Consider the following 25745-nt stretch of genomic DNA (forward strand, 5'->3'; position numbering starts at 1 on the left):
CTCATGGCGTGGCACTTTGAATCGACTCGCTTATGTAAAACTGTATTACTTTTCATTTTCAATTTATGTGGCAAGAAAAGTCTGGTTAGGACTTTACAACGCTAATAGTTCTAAGTCAAACAAATGTGAGACCCATTGCCATGTCTGACATTTTAGTCTCCAGTACGTTGCATGTTAGAATGTTTGAGTCCAGGTTTGCGAGTATGAAAGCAAAACGGCAAGTCTCAAAATGCATGTTGCAACGGTCTTAAAACGTGGACAGACAAGATATGGCAGATTATGCCGGGCCACTATACAACTATACATGCAAAATCTAATGTGCTCGCATTTTTCGGATGATCTCGGTCTGTACAGTCCTACTCCTTCCCCCCACCCCTATAAGCACCCCTAGTCTCCACTTTTACTCTTGCAGGCAGCTGTAGCCAGGGCCCCACAAGAGTCTCAAAGCACTTCTGTTTTAAGTGGGTGGTCGGCAATGTGTTTCCCAGTTGTATAGAAGGGATGTGTTAGTAGACACTGAGTTCTTTTCCTGGAGTTTCATTAACAGAAGCTGAGAGGATTTCCACCCTGCAGTCGCCTCCTGGCTCTTTCTCTCTTCTCCAAATGGGTTTATTAGAGCCAGTTTTTCTATTTCCTTCCTCACTGTGAGTTGGCCTGGCAACAGGGCAAGGAGGAATGCTAGGGCTTTTGTCAGAACACTTTGACAGGCTGCAGCAGGACTTGCCGGACTGTGGGATGTAAAGAGGATTAATTCACGTTCCTGTGCCCCAGTTGCTCTTTTCCTTCCGAAATGTGTTAGCGATAGGAAGCAATTTAGTGGCAAGCATCTAATATTTAGCTTTTTTATTATTTCCTGTACGATCCAGGCAGTTGGAGAACCTTTGCACTAACTGCTTTGTATTAAAAAAATAAACATTTCTTTTTTTTTTTAAGAAACTGCACAAATGGTGGGTCGTTTATCAGAGCGTTCTTTATTCCAACAATGCCTCCATTGCAAAAGCTTCCTCCTCTAATACCCTGCACTTAATAATGGTGAAACTCCATCATACCTTATTAGGCATTATAATAGTATGGATCGTCCAATTCCTCCATGTATGTTTGGGACAGTGGTTATGGTTGGGACGGTAGCTGCAATGTGAGTTGTCAAAGGAGATGAAAAAAGAATTATATGGGCCTTCCTTAACAATATATTTTTGTTGTGAAGAAAAATAATTGGCAAAATTATGTGGGTGAACGTTTCAGTTTCCAGTAGTCTAGCTTTATCAGTTTTATTTTCCATTAGTAAATTTCTAAATGCACTTGATCTTGTCTGTGTAAGATTGCTAAATCCAAATTGATGCTGGAGTAACGGGACGGGAGGCAGCCTATTATTGTGCCCAACATTAGCTAATTGGCAACATTTTAATTTTTTGCTGTAGATAGAGGTAAATGGAAGTGCTTTGGGTATATGCAGGGCCACTGGAATTATATGGAAGAAAAAGACGAAATTATGAGGCAGGTTTGACCAATTTATGTGGCAAGAAAAGTCCAGTTATGAATTTACAATACCAATAGCTCTAACTTGAGCAAATGGGAGACCCATTGCATTGCAAATGCTTGTTCCTTTTCTGTCCTGTTTTAAGCTCATTTGTGCTATTTGTTGCTCGTTTGTGCTCCTCTGTGCCTTTCTTTGCTCTTTTTGTGCTATTTTATGCTCTTTGTGCTATTTGTTGCTCATTTGTGTTCATCTGTGCCATTCTATGCTGTTTTGTGCTTTTTTTTGCAACATTGTGTGCCACTTGATATTATTCGCACTTTTGTGCTCCTTTGTGACGATCCTTGCTTTTTTTTTGCCAGTTTCTGCTCTTTCAGGCTTTTTGTGCTTTGTGGATTCTCTCTCGCGTTCTGGCCTTCTGCCCACTCTGTTGCTCTTCTTACAGCTCCCCTCCTCCCACTGCTTACATGCACCTCCTGCCGTATTCTACTTCCCACCTTTTCTTCCACTGCCGCAGTAGCCCCCCCAACTCCCCTATGCGCCTCCCCCTGGAAGAACCTAATTAATGGCAACAACTGGGCAAAGCCAGGAATCCTGGTCTGATCAGTCCACTGTGATACTCTGCAGCACACCTTCGATCACTTGACCTGGGACATCCTCATCCTGCTGCTGCCACCCCACACACCATGGTAGAAGCTTTCACATGCATCCACTGCTTATTCACCTGCAGCTGCATTCCCACACACACCTCTCTAGCACCAACATCACCACCTACCCCAAACTCACAATGCCAACAGCCACTCTCATGCATGCTGCTCAACAAACGATCTCTCAGCAAACAAGCCACAGCGAATTGGGATCTGCACAGCAACAACACACCAGACCTTCTGTCCCTCACGGAAGCCTGGCTCAACCCCACGTCGGCAGCCCAACATCCCAGTGGCTATACCAACAGGATGCAAGATCACACAACAAGGCTGCCTTTACAAGCTAGAAGAGGACTCGCCATCGTCCACAAGGAAACCATCAAATGTTCTACATTCACAGAGAACACCACCACCTTCTTGTGAACACATGCACTTCAAACTGCAAATTAATGACACTCACCCTAAAACCAGCTCTCGCCTGCAGACCACCAGGACTGCGGGCAATCTTCAGCAGTCTCATCGTGGACATCATCAACTCTAGGGCTTAATATTATTCGACAATCTCAATTTCCACCTAAAAGACCAAATGGACCCCTACTCCACAGCTCCCTCGAAAGCCTGGCCAGCATCGGACTCGCCCAGCTCATCACAGACCCAAGTCACATCGCTGGACACAGACTGGACCCAATCTTTGCCACCAGTGACAAGATCATATACAACTCCACTTCACCGCTAACATGGACAGACCACTCCATCATCAACTTCCAAATCACACCACAATTCAACATACTCACTAACATCAGCCTATCAAGCTACAGCTGGGGAAAAATCTCAGAAGCAGACTGGCTCAATTCCCTCAACATGGACCAAACTAACATCACCAACAACCTTAAAGAGGACATCACCATATTCAACAAATGTATCACGAACTGTACAGACTCCTTCGTACCAATCAGAACCAACAGACAAAAAAGAGCCAACAAACAGGTCAGCTGGTACATAGACAACCTCTGAGAATCCAAATATCATTGCAAACAGCTAGAATTGAAATTGAGAACCAACCAGTAGACCACAGTCAGAACCTCACAAAGGCTGCACTCAGACGTTACCGCCAGCAACTGCGAAACACCCAAAAAAAAAGAGCACCAGTGAAATTTATCGAATTGAGCACCAACATTTGCACATAAATCTTCTCTATTTAAAAAGAATTTACAGCCCCCGAAGCCAGCATCACCTACTCACAGGGACTCTGTGACAACTTATCAAACTTATTCCACAGCAAAATAGCAAACATCTACAGTAACTTTGAAAAACTTGACCCCAGAGACCTCATTGCCAACCTGCAAACCACCATCTAAGATGGACACATGACCGATAAGAGACAGCAGCAAGCGTGCAGAAGGTCCACTCCAGCACCTTAAAAGATGCTTACTCCCCATCACGTCTACACATGGGAGGATCTTCGATAAGCAACACCCTCACCCAAATCATCACCGCCTCTGCCATATCTGTCACCTACTCTGATTACTAGCAACAGGCTGCAGTGAAAGCCCTCCTCAAAAAATGCCATCAGCAACCCAACGAGCTGAGCAACCTCTGTCCCATCTCACCACTTCTCTACCCCGCCAAAGTGATGGAGAAAACCATCAACAAACTACTCACCAGCCAGCAAGAAATGCACCACCTTCTGGACCACTCCCAATCAGGATTCAGAAGTAACCATAGCACGGAAACGGCACTCATCACAAACACAGATAACATACGAACCATAATAGAACAAAGAAGAGATCGCAACCCTCATCTTGCTCGATCGCTCTGCAGCCTTTAACGCAGTCTCTCACCACACATTTGACAGAAGAATCCATGACATTGGCACCCAAGGACTAGCTGTTAACTGGATAGGCTGCTTCCTCACAGGAAGAACAACCACCCTACACATCGGAATCCAAGAACAAGATCTGAGGAGTCCCTCAGGACTCATCACTCAGTCCTTCCCTATTCAACATCTGCATGCCTCTGCTCGCTATCAACAGATGATCCTAAGGCATCCTAAGCCGACGACACCCAACTCATCCTATTTCTCACTGACATGACAACCACCACCAGAAACAATCTCATGAACTGCACGATCAAGATAGCAGAATAGATGAGAACAAACTGCCTAAAGCTCAACTCCGACAAAGACGGAAGGATCTTCAGAGACAAGAACTCCCTGTGGAACTCTATCTGGTGGCAGTCAGAGGTAGAACCCACATCAAAACCCACCAACCAGGCCAGAAACCTGGGAATCATCCTAGATGATAAACTCAACATGAAAGCGCAAGTAACTCCTCCTGCTTCCATATCCTACGTATGGTACCCAAGATCTTCAAATGGCTGCCCCAGTACACCAGACGTACCGTCACAAGAGCTCATCACATGCATATTCGACTACGGCAACACACTCTACACCGGGATCTCCAAACAGCTCCTAAACAGATTCCAGCCCACTCAGAACACTGCAGCAAGACTCATCCTTAACCGCCCTTGTAGCACCCACATCTCACCACACCTCAGATAACTCCACATACACAAACACAGCCAATTTAACCTCCTTATGCATACAGAGCATTGCACAACATCGGACCAGCATATCTGAACTACTACATACACTTTCAAAGTAGGCGGACACCTACACTAAGCTTACTCTTCCTTGCAGATACACCCCGTATTCAAAAAAGCAGAACAGAAGGATGTTTATTTTCCTACATCGCACCCAAAATCTGGAACGACCTCCCTCAACACATCAGAGACTCCCCCTCAGTTCTCGAATTCCTCAAGGAGCTGAAGACCTGGCTCTTCAACACTACTGCATGGCCTACAGCCAATGCACCATGCTCTAGCACCTGTATACCCTCACGGGTGATTAGTGTGCTGCATAAATCTTCTTAATATGACATAACATTTTCCTAAACTTTTAATTTGAATAATCAATGCATCATTAGGTTTAAACAAATTTAAAATACCCAACAAAGGAAAGTTTCTTACCTGGTTGCAGGTATCAGCTAAAGAATGTATCGCTTCTGAAAACATGCTGGCAGACCCCGTGTAAACCCAGGCAAGGAGTTTAAAGAAGAAATTCAGTCCATTTCTTGTAGGCAAGTAGAGAAGATGCATGTTACTTGATTATGTCAATCTCAAAGTATACTGAGTAAAGTTGAATTCAAGCAAACATTTTGCAGTCTGTCTAGTTTGGTAGATATCAACTCTGCCAGTGATTCAGGACACACAAATGCACGTGAACTATATTTTTAGTGCACTTCGCTATACCAACTGCTTCCAGGTTTGTTTGCAATAATTCTTTATTAACATTTTACACTGAAAGAAATAACATGCATGTATTCTGAATCACTGAACAAGGCTGACCAAACAAGGCAGAGGTATACATTCCTGTACCGACCACAAACAATAATAGTACATCACAATCCCCACCCATTTAAAGGTTTATATTCCTCATCTACAGTCTCAACATTTAGACCTTTCCTTTTCCTGAATATTTGTACAAGGATACACTTCATGTAATTTTAATAAGTTTAGAACAATAACAGGTATACCTATATCCGTGGCGCATCCCCAATCTCACATGATAACATTATGGACATATTCATGAACTACATAGACATCCTTCCCGAGAACAGGAAGATGGCATAGCACTTCAGATCGTCATTGAGTAGCCTGGGTCCAAGGTACGGTTCCAAAACCAGTTCAAAGTGGATCATCCAATAATTGAGTTTGTAAATGACTTGTTCACCAACAGCCACCTCTAAAAGCCATTCATCTGTGAGTCAGTATTGCGAGTTTTCACCAGTGGTACTGTATACGGGTTTTACCACTGCCAATTACATTGCCAGCCAGTCTTCTACAACTGGATGTGATAGTGCTTCCTTAAATGTCATGGAGTGCTGGTGGTTTAATGACACAATACAATACCCTCTCCAGTTGCCAGATTAGCCCATACTTCCTTCCAAAATCGGTGTACCACAGGGCAGTGCCCTAGGAAATGCAATCTATCGCAATTTTGCACTCCACATCTCCAACATGCCTCATGGGATAAGAGACTACATTATGCAGGCGTAGAAGTGTCCAGTGCCAGCTACAGAGTATCTTAAAATATGAAAACTTCAATTTAGCTTCACTCAAAAGTCTACCATCTGATATTAATAATGGGTAATTAGTGTACTGGTATTACAGTACTGTCTACCATAAGGTCCTAAGCACCCCTTTTATTGAGGGAGCATGTAATTCATCAATTAACATGCCACCGATCCGCGAAATCAAAACTCCCAGCTTTCCATGTTTCTGAAGACAAATTCTACTGGGTGACCTTTGGAAAGGTAATTTGTGCATTTGCAGTCAGCCTCAAAGTATGCAATTACTGTATGTGTTTCTACCTACTCTCCTGCTAATGTTTGAAAATATTTTAGTGTGTCCCCTTGAATTAGCTAAACCATTGTTATGATCCAGCAAATGTCTGCTGCTCCTCAGTTGTAGTAGAGCTGTCAACACTTGTGCCTGCATTGTATAAAACGAAAGCAGATGTATGAAGCCAGGGATCAGTCTTCAATACTGTATGAGCTAGTCTACAGCTGGAGACCATGCCCAGTATTATCATGTTAACCATCACCTGCCCTAGTGTTTTATTGTTATATAACATGTCCAAATCTCTATTGCAGCCCAATCTTTCCAGTCCCAACCAAACCCATAGTGGTGGTTAGTTAGGGCTTGGGAGGGGACTACAAACACACAAGTCGGTACTGCAGAGCGGTAAGACCTTTGATGAAAGTGTGACTACACGGCCACCCCGTTTACTCCTAGATGTGGTGTGGTTTTCCCGCAGTTAGGGACCATACGAGACAACAAGAGAAATACTCTTGCTGCTACCAGGACTTTAGGAACTGGTATAGTATGTCTGTATGTACACCGTATGTGTGAAGACATTAACAGGGACATAGTATAGGTGAAAGAATGGAGTTCTGGTCCGGAAGAAAGCCCCAGACCTTATGTGGGGGCTTTTCAGGGCTGAAACATATCAACCCCTAAGGACAAGAGTTGCATTATCCAGCCTTATTTGCCCTACCATTTCTTTTAATCATCCCCTTGCCCTTTTAGTAAATAGCGCATTGAGTAGGTGACCAGGATTTTTATACCACTTCTGGATTCCCTTCCTGATTTCACTCTTGACACATCCCTGCACATTCCCTCAGTGTATCGCGAGGGCTCGCCCGTCACTAGTGAATTCTCTAGTGAGCGCAGGATGGCTGATGTTGAAGCATGACACGCGGGAGGAGTGTGAGGCTGTCCCGTATATTTTTATAAATACTCTTCAAACTGGGACTTCACAATCATCCTATATTGGATTATTTCTCATATAACAGGATAACTGGTTCTTACATATGAGAACCCACAGAAGGGGTGCTTCTATTTGGAGTTGGCTACATACATACCAAGAGGATTAGTTTATTTGCCAGGAGGGCCATTTGAGGCAATCATAAATCTCCTGATTCAGTGTGCATATATAAGTTACCAATTTTTAATCTAGGTCCCCTTAACACAAAGTTCTTTTTTTCTGTGCCTTTCTGAGCTATAAGTGATTTGTTTATCACCAGAGGGAAAATAATAAACGTTGTACCTGGGGCAACAACCACTCTGATCGACTCTACTCTCCAAAGGGATAACTGCAATGGCGACCATCTCCTAAAATCTGTGGACATTTTAGTCATCATCGGACTAAGGTTGTCCTCAATCATACCATCTAGTCATTTTTTCAACAGTATTCTGAAATATTAATGTGTCTGTTGTACTGATTAGATACGGAATTCATCTGCACTTGTGCTTATGGTAACCTGACACATTAGCAATGCCTTGAATTTCCTTGAAATCTGTGATAACATACAAATTAATGATATCAAGGCAGGAAAGGAAGATACGGTTCAGTTAAAGCCCTGAGCACATGGTATCTGCATACAGGAAGGCTTTGATGGGGCCAGCACATGCAGTAATGCCCTTCATAGCTACAGATGCCCATAGCATTATTAAAAAGGATTCAAGCGCTATCAAAAATAATAATGTTAATAAAAGGCACCTGTACCTTATACTTCACCTCATCTCTACTGTGTACAATAGGAAACCTCCACAGTTTATGTGTGTGGTAGGTCACTGATAAAGTCAGTCAACTTTTGAAATAAATCCAATACTAAATCGAATCACTCTAGTGCCTGGAAGAAGTACTCCAACTCCACACAGTTAAAACCTTTTCTGAGTCACAAAAAAAGGAGAGTATCTCTTCTGGACAAACCTTAACGTCACATAAAAGATTGTCAAGCTTTCCTAAATGATCTCTAGAAGAACACCCTGAAGCAAACCCTACTTGTGGTTGCTGTTTTATGGATGGAATAACCTTACATAATCTTGTCACTAGTATTTTGACCAGAAGCCAGGGGATTCCTTTTCAGTCTTAGGCAACAATGTTATAATGGCACTATTGGATATAAGGATCAAGGAGACAGCATTTCCTACTTTCCTAAAAGCCTCTGGAAGCAAGGGCCTACCTGGTTCTTTGCATACTTTATAAACATATACCCAGCAAACTGTCCTGTCAGGAAATTTTCAAGTGAGTAAGTTTGAAATTGGCTCCTGAATGTCTTCTAGTGTAATACTACCTCTCAACGCTTAAGAGCTCCCGAGCCTCCTCACTAAGTCTATGCAACTGCAGGGCATTCACAAACTATCTTTGGGATAACAAATCCTACCCCTAATAAAATCATTTAATTTCCCAAGGTAATGAACAAACAATACTTACTTCCAAACCTTCAGAATGTGTCATCAGGCAACCACATTCATCTTTTGTTGGTAGAGTAGCTAGTAAAGAGTCCCTTTGTCTTAATTGATACGTCAACAACCTGCCTGCCTTGTGTCCCTTTGGTAGCATCGACCTTAGTTAAGGCTTTTTCAGCAGCTATATCCTACCGGGCATTAGAATAGAATTTTTCTGATCCTAAAAGGCATTTGATATTTACTGTGGGGGAAGCTTAATACTCGGTAGTCAGTCATCTTAATGTTCTGCTCCATCTTAAAACATTCCTGACATATTTCCCTTTGCCTGATTGCCAAGTACCTCATCATCTGGTCGCTCTAGGTTGCTTAATATTTCCACAGAAACAATAGGAGAAGCATACTGTTCTTTATTAACATAAATGTGGGAATTAAGTATGAGGTTTTCTTCTATGAGGGACCAGCAAGGTCCTCAGAATCAGTTATCTTTACAGGCGAAGCAGTCTCCAGGCACTTTGCAAGGAATGAAAGATGCTGTTGATGCAGTGCAGTGCAGTTGATGGGGGACTTCGTGCAGCTACTTCTCGGTCCACTAAGGGGGTCATGGTCACGGGGTCAACGTCCCTTGAAGTTCTCTCGGTGCTGGTAAAAGTCCAGCTGCCAATGAGCTATCAGTCGCCCGGCATCACAGTCAAAGAGAAATCCTTCCCTGGCGACAAGGAAAAGTTACATTTCTGTAGTTCTATTCTGCATCATAGGTATCTTCAGTGAACTCATAAATACAGAGTAATTCCTCACAGCCCGTGCAGATCCCGGAATACCTTCTTTAAGGTATATAAACTTTGGTGCAAGTAAAGTTGAAGAATGTTCTAACCTCAAGTTAATTTTCCATAGGGGCTCAGTTTAGTCTATCAGAGATGCCTTTTTCTTTCTGAAGGCTAGGGAAAATAGTTGAAGAAATCAAGTAGCCTTTGAGTTTACAACATGAGGCATTGGAAAATGCTACTTTTTAAATCAAAAGCATGGGGAGAAAATGTGGCCTGATAGACTAATACTAATAGAGGTTAAAAATGAAGACTGTTTCTTTAAGAAACTGAGAAGCACACCCTCTCACAATGCCTTATAGTGGTAATTTTTCTGTAAATCAGCCCTTTTTATGGGAACTATAAACACATATGCTCTGACAGCTGGGGAGGAGGGTGGGTCCTTTGCGACTTCAATGACGATACCTACAATGCCAAACTAAAACTAGAAGGTACCTACCTTTTCCTTCTGCATTGTAGAGTCTTAATTGATAGTCATAAACAATGCTGAGAGTAGCAAGCTGAGAAAAACAGAAAACTGGGGCTGCCAGGCACATGTGATAGTTTGAAAAAAGTTGATTCTGCACTGTAAGATGCAGCCCAACAATATGGTCTGAATTGAGTAAGCCAATCATTGTGCAATTATTTAAAAAGACTTCTAAGTATTTCCTGACCAAATCTTACTTCAGCTTGAGTGTGTGAGATCAGGCAATAATGTATTGTTAAGGTTTGTATAGAACTCCAAGCAATCAGGACAAGCCAAATCTAAGCTGTGGTTGCCGCTTTACCTCTTGTAGAGTGAGCCTTAGGCTTGCTTGGTAAAGGTGTCCTGGCAATCTGATAACATAACCAAATACATAAAACTATCCATCTGGCTATTGTTCGTTTCAAAACACCTAAACCTTGCCGTAAAGAGCCATAGTTTACAACGAGATGGCTAGATTTTCTTATATTCTCTGATTTGTCTAAATAAAAGCAGAACGCTCTTTTTAAATCTACAGAATATAGGGTTTTAGCCTCTGCTGTAGAATGAGTAGGAAAAAAAAGGTACGGCATGTTATTGATTAATATGAAAATCTGAGACTACTTTATCATGATGATAAACTGTAATGGCTCTAAAGATGGTTGAAGTTCACTAACCTTACATGCAAAGGTAATGGCTATAGAAAAAGTGTTTTCCATGACAGATGCTGTAAGTTTGATTTGTGGATGCGTTTGAATGGAGGACCCAATAATTTAGAAAGAACTAACTTTAGCTCCCATGGAGGAGATGGTCTTTCAACAGGGGGAAAACATTTTTTAAGTCCTTCCAAAAAATCTTTAATCACCAGAACCTTGAAAAAGGCTGGCCGCTTTGGAGATTTTCTGTACGCAGTAATCACTGCTGAGTGGACTTTAATTGCTGAAAATTGTAGGCCCGACTTGGACAATAAAATATGGAAGGATGACATTTTCTTACACATTAATAAGATCATGTCTATTGTTTTAACACAACGTACAAAACCATTTTCATTTGTGGCCATAACTTGATCTTGTTGATGGCTGTTTGGATTCTTTAAGGATGTTAATACAGTCCTCAGGTATGTCTAAATAGCAATATTATGTAATCTGAGGAGTTAAGTTGCCAAATTTAAGGAGTGGAAAGTTGGGTATAGGTCCCGAATTCTGGATGGGCAGCCTGGTCTGAGTGGAAGATGTCTGTAGTGTGCTATAGATAGTTGGAGGAGATCTGTGTGCCACCACTGTCTCAGTCAGTCTGGTGCAATTAGAATTATTTAGAGGTTCGAGTTCCCTACTTTCTGGATTGCCAGTGGTATTAGTGTTATCAGTGGAAAGGTGTAGACAAATTGAGTTAACCAGTTGATCAAAAGGGCACTGCCCAGTTAGTGTGGCTCTGGCACCCTGGCTGCAAAGATGTTCTGTGTTACCTCATCCTTGAGAACCCACTTGTGATTTTCTTTGTGAAAATGACTAAAAACATTTGCTTCAATGTTTTGAGTTCCCGGTAGGTGGAATGCTATGAGTGACAAACCTCTTCTAGTGCCCAGTGCCACACTGCTTGAGCCTGAACTGATAGTGATCTTGACTTTGTTCCACCTAGATTCTTTATATATTGTAGTGGTATTGTCTGTTTGAATCACCAGATCCTTGGAGTTGAGAGATGGAAGAAAAGCTTTGAGTGCTAGATTCACAGATTTTAGTTCTAACAAGTTTATATGGTAAGGCTTTTCTTTTTGGGACCAACATCCTCAAATTGAGAGGTGGGTCATAAGTGGACCGCCATCCTGAGAGTGAAACGTCTGTTTTTCTATAGTCTGAGACGGTGTTTCCTTCAGAAAAGGAACTCCTGCTAGTAGACTGAGAGGTTTTGTCCTCCAGGTCAGAGATTGTCATGCATTGTCTGTGAGATATATTTGATCTTCCCAATGTCCAGTTTCTTGTGACCATTGATCCTCCAGACAATAATGAAGATGTCTCATGAAGAGTCTTGCATCTGGGACTATGAATATGCAGGATGTCATGGATCCTAAGAGATGCTACTTGAAAGACAGTTGGTTTGACTTGCTGGGTCATGTGTGCACACTTTATCTGCACTGATGATAGTCTCTCCTCTGAAGGAAACACTTTGTCCTTTTGGGCATCTATTTTTGCACCTAGAAAGGTAAGGCACTAGACTAGTGTTGCAATCAATTTGACAAAATTTACCAGCAAACCTAGTGTGGACAGTAAGGTTGTGGTGTTGAAGTCTTTCTTCACCTTCCATAAAGATTCAGACTTTATTCACCAGTCGTCTAGGTAAGGTGTAGGAAGCTGGCTCTGTATATACTATCTCAAAGTGAGAGATAGTGTGCACAGAGTCCAGGGGTTTCCCTTAGAGATTGATACTGGCAATAATAGATAATACTAATGCTATATTTGTGGTAGTGTGGTCGAGCAGTTAGGCTTATCAGAGGGTAGTGTTAAGGATTTGTTTTACACACACAGGCAATAAATGAGAACACACACTCAATGATTTAACTTCAGGCCAATAGGTTTTTATATAGAAAATTATATAATTTTCTTAATTTATTTTAGAACCACAAGATTCAGATTTCAAGTAAGTACATAAATTGTAAGGTACTTGGCATAGGTAAATATAGAACTGGGCCCGCAGGATGCGTCGCTGTTGCAGGTTCTTTGAATCTGGAGACAGGCCGGTAGGGCTGAGGCCAAAGCAGTGGTCATCTCCTTCTTCTCTGCAGGGTTTTCAGGTCAGCAGTCCTTCTTGTTAGGTCCTCAGGAATCTGATTTCCTGGGTTCAGGGTCACCCCTAAATACTGAATTTAGGGATGTGTTAGGGTCACAGGGCAGAAACCACTGGTACCTTTTACAAGGGAGTTATGTGTGTGCCAGGGGTGTGTCAATTGTGGAAACAATGGTACATTTTTAGTGAAAAAACACTGGTGCTGGGGCCTGGTTAGCAGGGTCGCAGCACACTCTCAGTCAAGTCAGCATCAATATCAGGCAAAAAGTGTGTGTGTGTGTGGAAATGTGCATCCTCTAAATCTATTGTCCATAACCCGTCGTCCTTCCTTATGTGTAGATATATAAGATGAACGGATACCTTCCTGAATTTCTCTTTTTTTATGTATTTGCTGAGGAATCTAAGGCCCAGACTTGGTTGAAACTGCTTGGGGTAGCTTTTCTTTTAGACCAGAAAAAACCTTGAGTAAATACTATTATTGATCTGGTTTGAGGGAACCGTCTCTATTACTCATTTTTGCAGTAGTGAATCGGTCTCGTGCTGAAGACTGGTTAGACAGGCTGATGAAATAGGCCATGGTCTAATAGATGGAGAGGAGTGATTATCCATTTTGTATGATGTATAACACCCACTTGTCTGAGGGTATTGTTTTACACTCTTTCCAGGAAAAAAAGTCATTGCACCCCTCACAGGAGTGGTAAACTGTGAAAGGGGTGTTGGATTTTAATTGTTTTGTGTTAGAGGAGTTTTTTCCTTGTGATTAGGAAGATTTTGTTGAGATGGATCTTCTTTTTTTAAATTGCCTCTGGTATCATCTTTGCAATTGTTTTTGGTGCTGCGAAGACATCTCGAGGTTTGAACCCTATAATAGTAATGCCCGTTTCCATGTTTGTACTGTTTATAAAAAAGAAAATCTGTTCTTCAAGACCCACAGCTTTTCAGCCTCATTCTTCATCCCAAGTATTTCCTCCTCAGTAGGTTGCCTAAATGCGGAAGAACCAGAAAGTGCAAATTTGCTATTTTTAACAGGGCATAAGGTTTTAAGTATTATAAACGAAGCCAGAATAAACCTTTAAAGAAATGCCAAGACAGAAGTTGTAGAGTTTGACTGAATAGACTGCTGCACTAATAAAATGATTAGAAATTAATTAGTGAGCCTTCCTTAATCATTTCCAAATAATTCTTGCTGTCTGTGAGTTGGAACCAGACATAAAAGATTTCATGCCATCCCAAATTTCTCTCTGGTATCTACCCAGAAAGGCAACTGAATTGGCATTCCTTAAGTGGGTGGAGACTGTGCCACAGACCTTTTTTACCGATTGCGTCAATTCTTTCGCTCTCTGTCCGGTGGAACCGTGGATTCTGGGGCAGAAGCATGTCTATGCCTAACCGGACAATCAATAATCGAATCAGGTTTAGGATTCATTTTAAGAGAACCAGGATCCTGTTGAGGAGGCTTATATTTCATGAGTAATCTTGGTGTAGCAGCTGTAGCCAGGTTGAGGATTTTTTCTTCAACAATATCTAGGAGACCTGGTAGAAGAGGTTTTGGAGCTGCTCTTGGTTGTGACGTTTTGAGAATAAACCAAAACTGTTGGTTGAGAAGGGTCTATATTTATGTTTCATTTTGTAGCCCCTCTTACCAAAGCATCCTGAAAAGTAAGTATATTGTCTACCGGAGATACACTAGAAGGAGACTGAGGTGGAGGAGGTAGTGTGTAAGAAGAGAGTGGAGTCCAAATATGTCTTTTTCTCTTCTTCTGCTCGCATGTCGTGCATTAGCCCTGGTAGTTTGCTGCCCTCCCTGTCTTTAAGGGCCCTTTTTGATATTTTCCTACAAATGTCACATCCTTTTGTCTGATGTGAAAGACAAACCACACATACGAGCATCTGAACTTGCCTTTTTCCAACCACATGAAGGTCAGTAGGTAAATAATGAAGACATTTTGACCAGAAAAAGTTGTTGATAACGAAAACAATGTACTACTTAACTGAGGAGATGTTAATAATGTTGAGTACAATGCTTTTAAAAAGGGTTGTAGCTACAAACAATTGTTTCAAAGGTGTGAAGAAAACGCCTGTGGTTTTTAGAGATCCTGCCTGAAAGAACTGGAAAAAAGAACTGACTCTCACACCCAAACTGCCACTACAAGGCATTGTGGGAAGCGGCGTTTCTTAGGTTCTTAAAGAAAAGGCTTCTTTGTTAACCTCTGTCAGTATTGGCCTGTTAGGGTGCATTTTCTACTTATGATTTTGATTTAAAAGGTAGCTTTTTCCATGACAACTCTTGAGCACACAAAAACTACTAAATGTCAGCTCGAAATGCCAGTCCAGGTCCTCCCTAAACCGGAGCACCAGCAACCTAGGACAGGTTTCGCCCTAGTAATGGCTGTTTAGCCAGAAATAGCTTGGTTCCAGTGGCACAGTAAGCCCAGGACCCATGCCTGAGCATACCTGGCATACTTAGGGCAGCAAATGCAAAAATAAACGAGGTGATGTGTGGAATGCTTGAGTTAATCTCAGCCACCAGCAATCACTCAGACCTCATCCAAATCCATTATTCTTTTACCCAACATGCCACCTTGAATAAGGCTGGGTCCAAACTGGAATGGTGTGGTGCGCAAAACAATCCTGATGGATTTAGGCCCAGATCTGTGACTGGGGGTGAATGTTGGACATTGTCCTGCATTCCGTCCATCATCTGTTCTTTTTACATTCAGAAGAAAAATGGCATCTTGGACAGAGTAAACTGAGACTAGGGAAAATTAATTTGAGGTAAGAACATTCTTCAATTTCATTTTCACCAAAGTTTAAGAACATTAAAGAAGGTGTTTCAGGATCCGCGCAGGTTGTTAGAAATTATTCAACGCTTCTGACTATCAATTAAGATCCTACGATGCAGAACTCAGCTTCTGGGCAACCAAGCTGCACTCCGACGACTCTCCCAGGCTCAGCAAGCTCGGGTGAAACTCTGAGCTTCAGATCCTGGGGTCGGGTGCTGCACTGCGGTGGCTGGCGGTCACCTGAGGATTCTAAGCTATCAACTTTCCCAAACAGGCTTCTCAGCTTTTGTTACACTGTGCTGTGAACAGAAGGTCAGCTAACTGACCCTTGGAGTCTATTGACTTGGGATGGGTTCTGGAGACGACTACTTCTTCATGAGTAGGATACAGCAGGCGAAGTGCCTCTCCTTTGCTAGCCACCAGGTTCAGTAGGTGCTGTCCACGCAAGTGCAGACTCTTTTTGCGGTCTGCAAGGTGCAGCAGGAAGACTTTCTTTCAGTCCTAATGAGATCTGAGTTCTGGGTGCCAAGGGTGTTCTAGTTATGTTCAGAAAATGCCCCCAAGGTAGGCTGAGGTTGGTAGCCAAAGGGCTACCAGGTTCCTTCCCTCCTGAGGACCACTTCCTGGGAAGTATGGCATCTGGCTATCAAAAGATGCACCATTCTGCCCAATCCTAACATGTCAGAACCCCTCTATCGGCATCCAGGTGTGGCTAACAAGGGGGTGACACGCCACTGAAAAAACAGTTTGACAACAGGTGTCCCCTCTCCTTCCCGGGGTGTCAGCTACGCTGCCTAAACAATAGGGCTACCCCTCTCTCCCAAGTGATTCCCATTTGCTCTTCAAAGGCAACTCCAGCTTTGAAGCTCACGTTTTGGACCAACACTTGTGTGGCTTCAAGCCGGAGGGAGGTAATGCCTCTCTCCAGAATAGGCCCCTAATGGCTCCTCTCCTCGTAGTCATTAGTACGTCTCTCCAGGAGGGCAGAGAGCCATCTTGGGTTCAAGCTCCATGTGCAACTGTTAAGGGTATAGGAGGTTGAAGGCAACAAAGTGATAACTTTTTAAAAGTTGCATACTGTAACTTGTTACATTCATTTTGACTTGAGAATGAGAGTTGTTGATACCTTGGAGTATCAACTTTAGTTGCATTGTTTAGGAGTTAGCACAGCTAAGCAGGTCAGCCTATAACTTAGCACTCACCAATAGGGCCACCACGTCTCCTTACAGTAAAAACTATAGTTTTGCGTTTTTACTGTCAGAACATGAAAACGTGACTTAAGAAACAGACAATGGTTTCCTCTTTGTTGGATACCTTCTCTGAGAGTTTCCAACTCTATCTTTCCTTGGTGACCAACATTCAACACTTTGTTCTTACAAGGCTGCAGCTGGGAATTGTTCAACATCTTGTTGCCTTCTCCATTATGAAGCAATGGTTCAGGGATCCGGTACGGTGTCCATGTTACGGCAACTCGAAACAGTGCATTCAGCACTTAATGTTAGTCTGACATTCTTATGTCGGTCCAATGAAAATTTTCTTGAAACTGACCTTGCTAAAAACAACATCAGGGTTTACAAAGTTGCTCCATGGTACAAGTGTGGTTCGGAGGACCCTACCACATGCTGCAGAATAGCCTCTTACATATGGAGTGTATGGAGTGCAATCAAAACCAGGATAAGTATATCTAGCTAATTATAGACTGTGCCAATGCCAGATACTTCTCCTTTAAAGGCTGAGTACAGCTTGTTTTTAATCACAGAGTAGCCCAAGTAGCTTGTCTGGGTATTATTTTGTGGATGATGTTTCTTAGCTGAGCTGTGTATTATTACAGTATGTTCAATTCCCCACCAGCTTTTTAGTGCTGCTGTAGTTATCTTTTACTAGGGAAGTACAGAGAAGTCTGTTTGGGGATGAAGTTTTTTAATTGAACTGCTTTCTGCTATTGAATGATTGCTCATTTTTCCATTTAAACTGCTTTTATCCATGGTGTTGGAATTGTAATTTTACATTGTTTGTTCTTTTATGGTCCAATGAGATTGTGCAGAATAAATATTTTGCATCAAATCCAATGTAAGTACAAGATTCTCAGTACAATTCTGACCCCCTGATTACAGCAGGTACTCCAAGCTGACCAAAACGGGTTTGTTCCAGGTAAAACACTTCCCTAAACATCTGGTGGCTGTGTAGAGTTATCAAGGCACCACTGTGCAAATGGCCCACAGCCACCATCCTTGTATTAGACCTGGAAAAAGCGTTCAAATCGGTGAATTGGGATTACCTCTTTCTAGTCCTGGGTCGCTTTGGAATCAGCACAATATGGCTGATTCAGATCCTTTATGGATCCCACGATACGGATTCGCTTCCAGAGACACCCACATAGGTTTCAGTGCACAGGGACACAAGGCGGGGTTGTCCTCTTTCTCCCCTCTTATTTGCGCTGGCTATGGAACCACTGGCTATCCAGTTGCGCCAGATTGGGAGAGAAGATCAAGTTACTTACCTCCGGTAACGCTTTTTCTGGTGGATACATTAGCTACCTATGGATTCCTCACCTAATGAATTCTCCCCATGCACAGCATTCAACGGAAACTTCTCTCTCTAGCTCTGCACGTCGGCGAGGACGTCACAATTGCCCGACTCCGTGTGACGTCATCGTGGCAATAAGAGGTCCTCGCCGCCGTGCTGACGTCAGTTCACGACATTTTTGACGTGCCTTTGAAACATATAAAGAACATCGACAATCTACACCCTTTAAGATTAAAAAGAATAAACTTTATAGAAAATCTTCATCTAAAAATCTTTACACAAATCTTTAAAAAAGGGCATATACCAACATGAATGGTTTGCAAACTTGAAAATAACTTGATTTAGAACTATAAACATATATACATATGTAGAAGCCTTGAAACTAAAGCACTGAAGTGCACACCCAAGGCAATCCTGGTATGACCAGACAGACAATGGGGAGGCGGGAGGGACCGTGAGGAATCCACAGGTAGCTAATGTATCCACCAGAAAAAGCGTTACCGAAGGTAAGTAACTTGCTCTTCTGATGGATGCAACTACCTGTGGATTCCTCACCTAATGAATAGAGTCCCAAAGCAGTACCAACTCGGAGGAGGGTGTCCGTCTGGGTCAAACCAGGAAATCCTGCAGCACCGACCACGCGAAATGGCCATCCCTCCGCACCTCCGCATCCAAACAATAATGCTTCACAAAGGTGTGGAGGGAAGACCAAGTCGCAGCCTTGCAGATGTCCACCATCGGAACACCCCTGGCCAAAGCCGATGAGGTTGACTTGGCCCTGCTGGAATGAGCCCTGATCCCCACAGGAGGATCCTTCTTTGCCAATGAGTAACATATTTTAATACAAAGAACGACCCACCTGGAGAGCGTTCTCTTGTGGACGGCCTTCCCCTTCCTCTTCCCCACGTATCCGATAAAGAGTTGTTCATCCAACCGGAACTCTCTCGTCCTGTCGACATAAAAACTAAGAGCCCTCTTAGGGTCCAGACGATGGGAGTCTTTCCTCTTCCTTAGATGGATGCAGAGGAGGATAGAACGTCAAGAGAGTTATTGATTGTCCCAAGTGAAATGGAGACACCACCTTGGGGAGGAAAGCCGCCCTGGTCCTCAAAACCACCTTGTCATTATAAAAAGTGGTGAAAGGCGGGTGAGCAGAAAGAGCCTGCAGTTCGCTAACACGTCTGGCTGACGTGACGGCCAACAAAAACATAGTCTTGAAAAAAAAGTATCTTAATGGGCAGGAATGAAGAGGTTCAAAGGGGGAACCCACCAAAAAAGTTAATACCAAATTCAAGTCCCACTGCGGCATAATAAAAGGCCTGGGAGGAAATTTATTAGTAAGCCCCTTCAGAAGTCGAACAACCAAAGGAGATTTGACAAGAGAGGGCTGATCTGGAAGATATAAAAAAGCCGAAAGGGCCGAAAGATAGCCCTTAACCGTGGCCAGAGCACAACCTCGCTGAGCCAATGACAATGCAAACAATAAAATATCAGAAAAATGGGCATTTAAGGGATCAATTTTCTTCTCTCCACACCAACGAACAAAATTAGCCCCCCTACTTGCATAGACCGACTTTGTGGAGTGTCGCCTGGCTGATAAAAGAACGTCCACCACCGAGAGAAAAGGAACTCAGGTTGCCCCGTTCAATCTCCAGGCATGAAGGTGCAGGGTCTGGAGGTGGGGGTGTAGAACCGGCCCCTGCGACTGCGAGAGGAGGTCTGCCCTGAGAGGGAGACGGAGCGGCGGGTACAGTGAGAGTCGGAGAAGGTCTGCATACCAAACCCTTCGTGGCCAATCCGGATCTATCAGAATGACTTGGGCCCGGTCTTGCCGAATCTTCCTCAATACCCAAGGAATCAAGGGTATGGGAGGAAACTCGTAAAGCAACTGGTCGCACCAGGACATCTGAAACGCGCCCCCCAACGCTCCTTGCATCGGATACTGAAGGCTGCAGAACGACGGACCATGCGCGTTCTCGAGTGGCAAAGAGGTCTATACGGGGGAAAACCCCACATCCGAAAGATGTAAAGAACTAGATCCGGATGCAGACGCCACTCGTGGTCATCCGAGAAGAAGCAACTGAGTTTGTCCACACGTACGTTTTGGACCCCGGCCAAATGGTTTGCCACTACGCCAAGCCGATGGTCCCGAGCCCAGGACCAGAGTCGCAGAGCCTCTCTGCAAAGAAGGTACGACCCTACACCCCCCTGTTTGTTGATATACCACATCGTGATTGTGTTGTCCGTCAGAATCTGAACTGACTGACCGCGAAGGGAAGGGAAGGGAGGAAGGCCTTGAGGGCCAAACGAATCGCCCGCAGCTCAAGCAGATTGATATGAAACCTCTGCTCTACTGGAGACCAATGACCCTTGATCTCCAGATCCTCCCGGATGAGCTCCCCACCCTAAAGTGGAGGCACCCGTTATTACCGTTGCCACCGGAGTTGGCTGCGAGAATGGCTTCCCTTGAGAAAGGTTGCCTTCCACAGCCCACCATCGAAGATCCGCTGCAGTGTCTCTGGTGATCCTTATCGATTCCCCGAGATCTCTTCTGTGTTGAAACCACTGCTTGCGGAGACACCACTGAAGAGCCCTCATATGCCAGCGTGCATACGTGACCAACAGAATGCAAGAAGCGAACAGACCGAGCAAACGAAAGACCTTGAGGACCGGAACTACCGCTCCTTCTTGAAACATTGGAACCAACGCCTGAATGTCCCGTATCCGCTGTGGCGGAGGAAAGGCTCGATTCAATGTAGTGTCCAGTACTGCCCCTATGAACAGGAGACTTTGAGAGGGCTCTAGGTGAGACTTGGGCACATTTAATGAAAAACCCAGATTGAACAACAACAGGGTTGTCCGCTGCAGATGACGCAACACAGGCCCGGAGACTCGGCTTTGATCAACCAATCGTCCAGGTAAGGGAATACTGCTACTCCCTTCCTCCTGAGGTGTGCTGCAACAACCGCCATCACCTTCGTGAAGACCCTTGGTGCGGAAGTAAGACCAAAAGGAAAAACCGCAAACTGGTAGTGCTGCGATCCTACTACAAACCGGAGATACTTCCTGTGCGACTTGAGAATGGGAATGTGAAAATAAGCATCCTGCAAGTCGACCGACACAATCCTCCTTGACCAACGGCAAAAGCACCTGTGATAGAGTCAGCATTTTGAATTTCTCCTGTTTGAGGAACCAATTCAAAATCCTCAGATGGCCATCCTTCTTGGGGATCAGGAAGTACCTGGAATGACACCCCTAACCCCTTTCTTGCTCTGGAACCAACTCCACTTCACCCTTCAATAATAGGGAGAGAACCTCCTGTTGTAACAGCAGGAGATAATCTTCTGAACAAAAGGAGGGACAGGGAGGGAAGGGAGGAGGAATCTCCCGAAAGGGAAGGGCGTAACCTCTTCTCACCAAACTGATGACCCAAGAGTCTGTTGTTATGGACTCCCATATGGGGAGAAAAAGTGAAAGCCTCCCCCCTACCGGAGAGGTATGAGCAACAATGGCAAGAGGACTAGGGCTGCTTTCCTTGAGGTAACCCCCCAGAGGAAGAGTAAGGGTGCTGCTGCTGGGTGGCACCTCTTGTGCGGACTCTACCCCGCCCCCTGTATGAACGATAAGGGAGGCTGGAAGACTGCTGTCCCGGCTGCTGTGATCTTCCACCAAAGGAAGCACCCCTTCCAAAAACACGCAGCCGTCTAAAAGATCGAAATGGGGTAGAAGCAGCCTGCAGACCCAAAGATCTAGCTGTGGCCTACATTCTTTAAAGCGCTCTAGCGCAGAGTCCGCCTTTGAACCAAACAGTTTTGCCCCATCAAAGGGCAGATCCAGCAAAGTAGATTGGACGTCTGTTGAAAATCCGGAAGTGCGTAACCACGCATGCCGTTTGGAGGCAACGGAAGTCCCCATGGCTCTTGCAATAGAGTCCGGGGTATCCAGCCCTGTCTGAATAACCTGCGTAGCCGCCACCTGAGTGTCCAAAAGAAGACTACGCAAGTCCTGGGGCATGTCTGGAAGCACAGTCTTCGTCGCATCCATTATGGCATGGATATACCTGCCCAGAATACATGTTGCATTGGCAGATTTTAGAGCCATGCTGCAAGAAGAAAACAACTTCCTGGCCGACTGGTCCATCCGCTTGGACTCCCGGTCCGATGATACTCCCGTAAACGAACCAGGGGCTGACCTCGAAGAACAGGATGCTTGCACCACCAAGCTCTCAGGTGAAGGGTGTTTAGACAAAAACTCCGCTCCCCAGGCGCAGATCTATAACGCCTGGCCACCGACCTACTAACAGCCAACGAGGAAACAGGTTTCTTCCAAACCTCTTCGATCGGATCCATCAGGGCTTCATTAAATGGCAGAAGAGGATCTGCCATGGCTGTAGCAGGATGTAGAACCTCAGTCAAAAGGTTGGTCTTCACCTGTGCTGTTGGTAAGGGAAGATCCAGAAATGCTGCGGCCTTCCTAATAAAAGAGTGGTAAGAGGCTGCCTCCTCTGTATATTCACCAGGAGAGGCCAAGTCATACTCTGGAGAGGTATCAAGACCACTTGCTGTGTCCAGCCCAGGGAAGTCACCCTGGGGATTAGTAATCTCCCCTTCTTCGAGGAATTGCTGTTGATATTCCCTCTCCTCTAAAAGTCTAAGGGCCTTTTGACGTGACCTCAACTTGGCCTCGAGCCCCGGCGTCGACATGGAGCGGAGCGACGTCGGTGAATGGCGCCGGGAAGGCAACATGACAGGTTCTCCCGATCCACCCGACGCCGCAGATGGATCCATTGGCACCATGGAGAAGGCACCCGCATCCGATGCCGACATCCGACCTCTCGGCTCCATCACCTCCGACACCGGCGTCGAAGGCCTCACTCTCAACGTTGAGGGCTGCACTGTCAGCACAGGGGTCTGACTCTAATCTCCAGCCGAACAAAATGGCATAAACGGCGTCGGTTTATATGGAGCCGGAACGTCGAGATTTAAAGCCAGGGGACCACTGGGGCCAGCCGGCGCACCACCTCCCGGAGCCATATTTTGAAAAATCTGAAACATGGCATTAAGGAATGCCACAGGATCCGTACCCGGAGCCGGGAACGAAGGATAACTCTGTGTCGCCGGGCTAGACCCTTTAGGCTCAGGATGCACCGGCAAAGCCAGATGACTTTGAGGCTCCACCACTTCAAAGGCTGACGGCGCCGGGGACATCTGCGGCGTCACAGGTTGAGGGGACACTGTCTGACTCACTTCCCATGACTTGCGGCGCCGGGACGATGGAGACCTCAACGCCGACCGACTTCTGGACCAACGTCGGGAGTCACGATGACGTTGCTTCTTATGGGAAGACTTTCAGGAAGAGGACGGATGGTGCTGCTTCCTCTCCTTCTTGGACTTTGCCAAGAAAAGCTTTCCCTCACGTTCCTTCCTTAGGATTCATCTTTTGGCAGGATCCGCATTCTTGGACATCGTGATCGGAACTGAGGCACCAAAGACAATTGTTGTGTGGATCAGTCACAGACATGAGACCTCCACATTCCCTGCAGGGCTTGAAACCCGACTTTTTCAGAGCCAACATCCTAGAAATACACAAAGTATCCCTTCCGAAGAGCTAACGATACAGGTAACAGAAAAGTAACCGTTCTCGAAGGCACGGAAAAAAGGGAACTGACGTTAGCACGGCGGCGAGGACCTCTTATTGCCACAATGACGTCACACGGAGTCGCATGAGGTCGGGCAATTGTGACGTCCTCGCCGACGTGCAGAGCTAGAGAGAGAAGTTTCCGTCAAATGCTGCGCATGGGGAGAATTCATTAGGTGAGGAATCCACAGGTAGTTGTATCCATCAGAATGGCTGATTCCCTCCTGGATAGAACCCACACAACCCCCCCTATGCAGATTCTAGCTTAAAGACCTTGTATGAGATCACTCTAGCATCACTCTTCTCCTCAATTAGTTCGAACTTGTAATGGGTCTTCATATTAGTTGGAATAAATCTTGTCGTACCCTGGGGCCACCCATCAACAGTTTAACCCAGGAGAGGGATGAGTTCGATGAGAGGGAGTATCTTTTCGGCAGTTAGGCATTTGTGTATTCTATTTCAACTCTGACCCCCTTCAATGGAAACCTGACTTTGATGGTCACATCCCTCTGCACACAAGCATTTGGAGGGCACTGTTATTGTCTGTAATGAGATACACAGCGGCCACATCTACTAGACCACTGTGCTAAATTCCTGGTGTTCCTCCCTCAAAATTCTTCTAGGATTTGGACAAGCTCCTGGGGGAATTTTTCTGGCACTAGTACAGCTGGGAGGGCTTGGCACCCCTAACTTTGAATATTATTATCTAGCAGCTCAGCTCTAGTGGCTAGCCCACTGGTTAGCGGGCAGACCCTCGAGGGGAAGTGTACCACTACACCTCCCTTACTTTTGCAGACTTATTGGTGTTTTGGGCTCTAGCAGCAGCACCTCATGCAGATGTTCCCCATCTTTTCTCAGTGGCGTTACATTGCCTGGTTAGAGGTTTAGTTATCACCAAGCCCATTGACCCTTACTCTTAAGTGATGCCTTTTCTAGGCGTACTCAAATCAGTGGGTTATCTAGAGGGAAGTGAACTACACTTCTGGGAGCAAGCCGGCATCAGAACTCTGGGCGAGTTATTTCTGGATGGTCAGCTTCTTCTGTTCCCAGAACTCACAGAGCACCTGGGTCTCCACAAAGGCCAGTTTGTCACTAATGGTCCTATTCAGCAAGCCCTTAGAAAGACCTGGTCAATAGGAGACCCGGAACTCCCTACATACCTTGGACCTTGCCCATAAACCTTTTACTTGGATCAACAAAGCCCTGATTACTTACGAACAGGTGCCTTTACAAGCTACACAGAATACTTGGGAGGCTGAATTTGGGAAGGCCCAGCATGACGAGTAGGCTAGGACTCTAGACTATCTGCAGATGGTTTCCCATAACACTAGACTGACGCTCATACAATTGTTATACTACATACAGCTTAACTCACTCTTGCACAAATAAGTAGGATATTCCCCAAGGCCTCAGACTCCTGTGCCAGGTGCAACACCACAGCAGCTGACTAAGCACATGCTCTGGGACTGCCCCTGTTTACAGACATAATGGACCTAAATAATGAGTCAACTCAGGATGAGCACCAAATTTCCTGGTATAGACTCCTGGGCGGTGGCCAAACTAGACATTCATAAGCAATTAAAGAAATCCAAGGCAGATTCCCATTTTCCTAATTTGACTTTGGTGCTCACTAAAAAAAATACCACCCTACATCCACACTGGAAGAGCACCCACCCTCCTCTCAGCACATCCGGTCGCTACAACTATGAGTGGCGGCTTACATTGTGTGTCTTAGGGAAGAGGTTAAAGGCCCCAGCAGACTGCAGATCGCCGATGACTGGGACAAATTGATGTCCATGCTGACCGAAGCACCAGACGAAG

At 44.7% G+C, this 25745-nt stretch overlaps 1 protein-coding gene across 1 annotated transcript in view; it reads right to left on the reverse strand.

The window, feature by feature from the left end:
• The window catches only part of SLC30A9 (solute carrier family 30 member 9), a 519567-nt gene that overhangs the window by 287891 nt on the left and 205931 nt on the right, over positions 1-25745 (reverse strand). Inside the window, exon 9 of the mRNA XM_069201808.1 lies at positions 5149-5251. Within this exon, the coding sequence (XP_069057909.1) occupies positions 5149-5251 (103 nt within the window). The remainder of the gene's footprint in view (positions 1-5148; positions 5252-25745) is intronic.

This window comes from Pleurodeles waltl, chromosome 1_2 (genome assembly GCF_031143425.1).
Source record: "Pleurodeles waltl isolate 20211129_DDA chromosome 1_2, aPleWal1.hap1.20221129, whole genome shotgun sequence".
Classification (NCBI taxonomy): Eukaryota; Metazoa; Chordata; class Amphibia; order Caudata; family Salamandridae; genus Pleurodeles; species Pleurodeles waltl.